The 8,709-nt window shown below is 32.0% G+C and overlaps 1 protein-coding gene across 1 annotated transcript; it reads left to right on the top strand.

The window, feature by feature from the left end:
• The first annotated feature begins 305 nt into the window (after positions 1-305).
• LOC107894987 (rhamnogalacturonan I rhamnosyltransferase 1) lies at positions 306-3,498 on the top strand. Its single transcript, XM_016820153.2, has 9 exons — positions 306-439; positions 519-823; positions 920-987; positions 1,057-1,145; positions 1,230-1,392; positions 1,929-2,218; positions 2,295-2,499; positions 2,591-2,748; positions 2,846-3,498. The coding sequence occupies exons 2-9, from the start codon at positions 538-540 to the stop codon at positions 3,102-3,104; spliced, it is 1,518 nt and encodes a 505-aa protein (XP_016675642.1). The 5' UTR covers positions 306-439; positions 519-537; the 3' UTR covers positions 3,105-3,498.
• Positions 3,499-8,709: the final 5,211 nt, after the last annotated feature.

An 8,709-nucleotide genomic window follows, 5' to 3' on the forward strand; every position in this document is an offset into this window, starting at 1 on the left:
TCAACATTTCTATTAAAGAAATGTAATTCAATTCTTTTTCAAAGGTTAATGGTTAAATTTAGCTAAAAAAAAGAATAAATGTCAAATTGATAGAAAATGTAAATGTTAAGGCTAAATTTATGGTTATGCCTAAATATTATATATAAAATATATAATATGAAGTATTATAAAGACTGATAATAAATAACATAAATGCTAAATTAATACTGCTAGTAAATTCAGAGAATGAAATATGTGAAGTTATGTCTGCCTGATGTACGACTCTTAAAACTTTGTTAGCAAGAAATAATGCAAAAAATTTCACCTTAAAACCCCTCATTTTAATTCTTTGCTTGTAACCAGCTTTCTGGTACAACAACAACAAAAAACACACACACACACACACACAAAAACAAATGCCTTGTATTTAAGCCTGAAGCTATTGATAAGTTGCTTCAAGGTGAATTTTTTCATTTTTTGGGATGATACCCAGATTTTATTATCAATAATAAATTTTCTTTGTTTCTTTGTTATTGCAGAGAATTAAGAAAGCTAAGGATGGGTTTTAGTGAGGCAAGGTTTGAAGAGACGGAGGGTCGAGAAATGAAGGAGAAACCCTACAGCAATAAGATGAGTTTGAAGTATATAAGCATGGCTAAGGCTGAAAAGCTGAAGAGCTTAATCCTTGCTCGGATCCGAGTGGCTCGACTTAACTTGTGGGTGACCAGAGCTCTAAGCATGCTCCTGCTTTTGGGTATCACCATGCAGTTGAAATCACTGGGAGAAACAGTTTCTTCATCGAGGACCCCTACTTCCACCTTTTCTTACCCTCTTCCCCCTGAAAGTACGTATAAACCTCCATAATATATACATATATTATTTATGAATTATATGATATCCACTGTATCTTCCATGCTTGTCAAATAACTCAAATTTTCAGGGGTGTATGAGAACAATGGTTATCTGATGGTATCTTCAAATGGAGGATTGAATCAGATGCGATCTGGTGTAAGTAATTTGCTTCTTCTTGTTTTGGTTTCATTGATATATAATGAACTTCTTGGTTTGCTCTTGTAGATCTGTGATATGGTAACAGTTGCCAGATTCTTGAATGTGACCCTCATAGTTCCTGAATTAGATAATACATCGTTTTGGAATGACGACAGGTATATACGCATAGCTATATTGATTTACTTTTTTTGATTGAATCGATTAAATCCCATTTGTGATTAAGAAAATGGAATCTGCAGTCAGTTTGCAGATATATTTGATGTAGAATACTTCATTGCATCACTGAGAGACGAAGTTCGGATATTGAAAGAGCTGCCACCTCAGCAAAAGGGGAAGGTGGCTGAATCTCTCTTCTCGATGCCACCTATCAGCTGGTCTAACATGACTTATTACTATAATGTGGTACGCTTCCTTATACATAGATTGTAGACTTGAGGGGTTATTTAGTTTTTGGGTTGGGTTAATGTATGTTGGAGTAACGTGGTTTTTAAAATTTTCATGAAATGATTTTGAGTTTTGACAATTTTATTTAAGTTTAATTTTTTTAATTTTTTTTATTTAAGTTTATTTTTTTAATCAATTTAGGTAGGATCCGTAGGGGTTTTAAATTTTTTTGTACATATAAAGTTTGAATTATTTTAAGTAAAAATTAATTAAATTTTTTTAATTAATTTCGAATTTTAGTCTCATATTTAACACTTGAGTTTAGTTTTACGGAATATTTGTTTGACTTATTTTATTTCAAATCATTCTAGTTTATATCAGTTTTAGATTCGAGTTATATAAATTTAGATTTTTAATTTTTTTGTTCAAATAAAATTAAATTTAAATTCCAACTAATTGAATAATATTTATAAATTTAATTCGAATTTGAGAAGTCTACATGTATATATATAATTGTTATAATGTTACGATGATGGTGTTATAATTATGGGCAGATTCTTCCACGAATTCAAACGACTGAAGTGGTGCATTTCCAGAAAACGGATGCAAGGCTTGCTAACAATGGACTTCCAGTGGAAGTCCAAAAGCTGCGTTGCCGAGTAAACTATGAAGCACTGAGGTTTGCACCTCCCATTCAAGCATTGGCCGAGAAGATTGTAAGGATTCTAAGAGACAAAGGTCCTTTCCTAGTTCTTCATCTCAGATACGAAATGGATATGATTGCTTTCTCTGGTTGTAATGAAGGTTGCAATGAACAAGAGATTGACGAGTTAACCAAAATGAGGTAACATTCACAATATTATACCAAAAATAATTTTGTACTGCTTCAATCATTTAATCACATGATAATGCAATACCAGATATGCATATCCATGGTGGAAAGAAAAAGTAATTGATTCGGCGCAGAAAAGGCTAGCAGGTTTATGCCCTTTAACTCCTGAAGAAATAGCACTAACGTTACAGGCATTGGGTATCGATCACAATATCCAAGTTTATATAGCTGCTGGTGATATATATGGAGGGGAAAGGAGATTGGCAACCCTTAGAGCAGCTTATCCCAATTTGGTTAGTAGTATATTATAGCTTATCCACCTGATTCATGCATTGCTTTTATACTAATCATAAGTTGGGTCTCGCATGGTATTTTGGCTAACAGGTGAAGAAGGAAACACTACTACCATCTTCAGAGCTTGATCCTTTCAGGAACCATTCGAACCAGATGGCAGCATTGGATTATTATGTGGCAGTGCAAAGTGAAACTTTCGTTCCAACAAATGGAGGCAACATGGCCAAAGTGGTCGAAGGCCATAGACGGTATTTATATATATATATATTCTTTTACCAATTTATCTTCATTTCAAATCATCAATTTAACATGGACTAATGGTGTTTCATTTGAGTTCCTATTCAGATACCTGGGGTTCAAGAAAACAATTCTGTTGAACCGAAAGGCAGTAGTGGATTTAGTGGATCTGTATAAAGCTGGATCAATAAGCTGGGATAAATTCTCATCAGAAATGAAAAAAGCACATGCAGATCGGATCGGGAATCCGGCAGAAAGATTGGTGATCCCTGGTAAGCCTAAGGAAGAAGATTACTTTTATACAAATCCAGAAGAATGTTTGGCAAGTTTTGATGAACCACAACTATCTAATGATGATCACCAATAAGATGCCGATGCCAATGCCAATGCTGAAGCTGAACCATGATTATATATATGTGGGAAAATTATTTATTTCATTTTCAGTGGAAAACTCCTAAAGCAGAGGGTGGCACATACTGTTAAGGTGCAGTAAACAATAAAGAAGTTTAATTAAAATATTCGATGGTCATGGAAATTATTTTGAAGTTGTTGTGTCTTTGCAATATTTGGGTAATGAGGATGGGAAATTGAGACAATCATTTTGAGGAGGATAAAATTAGTGAAGCTTGATTGAATGTTATTTCAGTTTTCACATGTATCCCTTAACTTGAAAATGCAAAGGCCAACATCTGTTACATAAAATGCAAGTACAATCAATTTATATTTTCTAAGATAAATGGAGATGTTGGGTTTTACCTTAACTTTCTGCTTTTTAAATTAAGTTTTTTGTTTTAATACATTTCATAAATTATATATAAATTCAATTAATTAATCTATAACTTTTAAATTTTTACAGTAATATTAATATCAACTAAATTAATATATAAATCAATCCTTCACTTGATTTCCTGAAACATCAATTATTACTCCTCCACTTATCACGGTAGCAACAAAAAGCTTTCTACATAGGGATTCATGTTTAGGGACCACTAAAGGTTAGATTCAGATTAAATTCTAAGATTATGGATCAAAATCTTGGGATTTAGTTTCAAATTAGGGTTATGATTTAAATTAATGTTGGAATTTCAAGATTAGATTTTTAAGATTGAGATTCAGAATAGATTAGGCTATTCTAAATTTGAGGAAGAAGTAGGTTAGGATTCAGAATGAGTTCTAAGGTTTAGGATTCAAATCAACCAATGTGATGGTAAAGAAAAAGTTGATAGAAGATAGTCAAGGCATATTTTACCCTGCTATTTACTTTTATTTTTTATTTTTATTATTGCTTCCATGTGAGGTTAAATTATTAAGTTTTTTAAATTTAAAAAATAACATCATGCAAGCTAATAGGTGTAACTTTTAAGTTTGCTAACTAAATGCTACTTGCGGTTTGTTCAAAATTTGAAAGGGTTTGACAAAAATTTAGATTTAAAAATAAACTTAAATAAAAAAAATTAAGTTCAATTAAAATATGTGTTGGACTTGGGTATGAACATTTAAAGCTTGCACCTAGCTCGGCTCGACTCATTTTCTAGTTCTGTAATATATTATATTTTTTTTATTTTTATATGAGAAAATATTTGATACACTGTCACTGGAGTTTTTAGACTCCACAAATAAGGTTAGAGAATTGAAATGTGCTCTATAGAGGTATAGTAAAATATTTTAAAAAAAAAGCTTATATGTCAAAAAAGCCCTTAAGAAAATGTAAAAGAAAATAAAAATAAATTAAGTCCTTATAGTAAATTCATACACAATTAAGCCTCTGCCATCAATTAAAATAATCAATTAAGCCCCTCCATTAATAATTTTCAATATTGACCAAGTTGACCGTTAAAATAAATTGACGGACCAATCAGACGGTGGCACATGACATCTTCTATTCTAATATAATATTTTTCCGTGAAAAATTATAAAAAAGTGATAAGTGTCAAAAGTAACATATTTTAGTCTCATCCTTAATGCACTTTTGGGTGATTATGTGACATTAATTGTGAACTATATACTCCTAATCCTTTATGTAATACCCCCTACCCGTATTCATTGCCGAAATAGGGTACGAAGTATTACCGGAGTTTACGAATTAATTTTTTTTAACTCAATATAACACCTTTATAGATATCTAACCTTCCTTGAAATTTTTAACCAAAAACAATCCACATCAACCAATCCAATTCAACATATTTTCAAGATAAATTCATGCATATTTATAAAATAACGTCATCACATACCCAAAACCAGGTTTGTTAACCATACTAATGGCTAACTTTACATTCATTTCACGTTAACATTTACTTTATTAGCTTATACATGCCATTGATTTCCAAAATAAAGTTTCTTTATATACCGAAATCCTGAGGTTGATAGTGTGATGTGTCTCCGACCAAATCCGACCTCCGAGCTCTTAACACTACAAAACAGGGGAAAATGAAACAGAGTAAGCACTTTGTGCTTAGTAAGCTCATGTAACAAGAATTATACTTACCTAATATTTTCAATACAATACAATAAACATTCCAATATCCATTCAATGCATTATTGCCCTAGCATGCACAAACTCAACATTCAAGTTAGTACAATAATTTCCATGTACCAATAATATATACTATGATTGATGAGCTCATCAATACATGATTTCCATTTCCTTATTTTTTTTCATATTTATCCCGTTGAATTTCTTGGAATTTTCGATGGATTTTCAGAGGTACACTTTTAGTGTACATTTCCGGGTCCGTCAATTCATAGTCATGTGCGCACATTTCCATTTCAGAGAGCACACTCCCGCGAACCTCAACCTTGCAGTGGGATTACCAGTTCAGGCTAAATCCCCTGCAATATAAACTCATAGAGTATTGTCAGGATTACTAGTCCAGGCTAAATCCCCTGCAACGACAATTACTCTAATGAGCTTGGATCTGAATAACCAGTCCAGGCTAAATTCAGATCCTAATTCAGATTACCCGTCCGGGCTAAATCCATTTTACACATATTCTTCGGGAGGGCTATATCAGGATAGGATCACCCGTCCGGGCTTGATCCTTTTTACCGTCAATTCCTTTTCAGAGATCCATCGAATTTTCCTTTCATTCAACCAGGATTTCTTCCCATTTTATCAAATATATCAATGTTTTATTAATTTTCATACAATGAACATTCAAATCATATTCACATCAATAACATGCAATCTCAAGCAATTTAAGAATATAATTCAAGTTACACGAACTTACCTTGATACTTGTTTGTAAAAAAAAATCTACTAATCCCGAACTTTTTCCTTTCCTCGATCTAGCTTAGTATTTGAATCTTCTGGATCTAAATAAATAAATTTAATTATCAATTTAATACATTTCATGTTCATATGCAACATTCTCTATAATTCAACTATTATTATTTATAGTTTATTCAAAGCTGTCTATTTGAGTCATAGTCACTAAATTATTTATAACTTCAGATACGGAACTCCAAATTAATATCCGTTAATTTTATCTGAAAATAGACTCATATATATTATTAACATAAAATTTTCAAAATTTTTGGTTTAGCCAATAAGTACATTTTATTCTTTAAAGTAACCCCTGTTCTGCTATCTGACAGTTTTGACCCTTCTTTACTAAAAATTAATTATCTCTTCGTACAGGATTCAAATGATGTTCCTGTTTGTTTCTATTAAAAATATACTCATCAAGATTCTATACATATAAATTTAAGCCCATAATTATTTTTATTAAATTTTTTATGATTTTTCAAAGTCAGAACAGGGGAACCCAAATTCATTCTGACCTTGCCTTACAAAATTCATTATATCTCAAGCTTTACAAATCTATTGCTTACACTATTTATTCTATGAGAAACTAGACTCAATAAGCTTTAATTCCATATTTTTTTCATCTTCTAATTATATTTATATAATTTATGGTGATTTTTAAAAGTTAGTCTACTGCTGCTGTCCAAACTGTTTTTGTGCAAGCTGTTTATTACCATTTTTCCCCTAAGCTTTTAATAAATGATAAATTCATCCCTACTCAATTAGCCTCTCAATTGAGCTGATTTTTTCTCAATTAACATTTTATTCTATCACCTTAAACTAGTTTAACACCTTTAGGAATCAGAATTTCAGCCATAGACTTTAATTCTAAGCATTTTCACAATTAGATCCTAAAAATAAATTTCTATTGAAATTACCTAATAAAATCATCTAATAAACAAATTAAAGCTTTAATTTCATTCTATTTCATCATAAACTTACAACACTCAACCATGGTGACTTTCAATTTCATCCATGAAATCAAAAACTAATGAATTTAATAGCAGGACCTAGTTGTAAAAGTCTTAGAAATACAAAAATTACAAGAAAAAGGCAAGGATTAACTCACTTGGTGCAAAAATTATGGAATACCAGCTTAGAGACCCCTCCTATGGCATTTTTAGCTGCTGGAATTGAAGAGAAATGAAGAGAAATCTAGATATTTCCTATTTAGTCCTAGTTTTATTTAGTTAATTTTGCAATATTCCAATTTTGCCCTTAATTTATCAATTTTCCTGCTGATTTCATGCCCTGCCGTCCAGTCCAAATAAATTTTAGTTCTAATTGTCTTTTAAATCCTTTCTCATTAGGCTCTTAAGCTATTTAATCATTCTAGTAACTTTTACACCTATTACAATTTAGTCCTTATCATTTAATTGACTACCCAAACATTAAAATTTCCTATCGAAATTTTAATACCACATTACTAACATTTCATAAATATTTATAAAATTATTTTCGACTCGGTTTTACGAGATAGAGGTCCTGATACCTTGTTTTTACCCAATTTCTTCAATAATTTCTTTTTCTAACTAACCACTAAATCGGTAAAATTTTTCTATCAATATTTTCATACGATTTTCTTATCATATCAATTTTCATACAAAAATATTGAAATAAATTTCTCTTTAAATCGGATTTGTGGTTATGAAACCACTGTTCCGATAACTTTGAATTTAGGCCATTACAACTCTCCCCCCTTTAAGGATTTTCGTCCTCGAAAATCTTACCAGTAAAGAGATTTGGGTATTGTTTCCTAATTGCCTCCTTTGGTTCCTATGTCGCTTCCTCAATCCCGTGCTTTTTCCACAATACTTTCACCAAATTTATCTTCTTATTTCTAAGCTCTTTTGTCCCCCGTGCCAATATCTTGACCGGTTCTTCACTGTAAGTCATATCCGGTTGAATCTCCACTTCTGTCGAAGAAATAACATGTGAAGGATCTGATCGATATCGTCGTAACATAGATACATGAAAAGCATTATGGATTCTATCAAGTTCCGGTGGTAATGCCAATCGATAAGCGACTGGTCCAATTCTTTCTATGATTTCATATGGCACTGATAAACCTTGGACTCAGTTTACCCTTTCGACCGAATCGGAGAACTTTCTTCCAAGGAGACACTTTCAGGAATACCTTGTCACCGACTTGAAGTTCAAGCTCTATTCCTTTAAGGTCGGCATATGATTTTTGACGATCGGAAGCTGCTTTTAAACTATCTCGAATAACCTTTACTTTTTCTTCTGTTTCCCGGATCAAATCAACCCCATGTATCTTCCTTTCACTGAGCTTTGTCCAATATAACGGTGTTCTACATTTTCTACCATACAAAGCTTCATACGGAGCCATTTTAATACTCGACTGATAACTATTGTTGTAAGCAAATTCAATCAAAGGTAGATACCTCTCCCAATTACCTTCAAACTCTAGTATACAACATCGGAGCATATCTTCCAATACTTGAATTACACGCTCAGATTGACCATCTGTCTGAGGAAGAAATGCAGTGCTGAAATACAACTGAGTACCCAAGGCTTCTTGAAATTTTTTCCAGAAACGAGACGTAAATCGGGGATCTCTATCTGATATAATGGAGACAGGCACTCCATGTAGCCTGACAATCTCAGATATGTACAGTTCAGCTAGTTTATCTAAAGAATAATCCAT

Source organism: Gossypium hirsutum, chromosome A13 (assembly GCF_007990345.1).
Source record: "Gossypium hirsutum isolate 1008001.06 chromosome A13, Gossypium_hirsutum_v2.1, whole genome shotgun sequence".
NCBI classification, from domain to species: domain Eukaryota; kingdom Viridiplantae; phylum Streptophyta; class Magnoliopsida; order Malvales; family Malvaceae; genus Gossypium; species Gossypium hirsutum.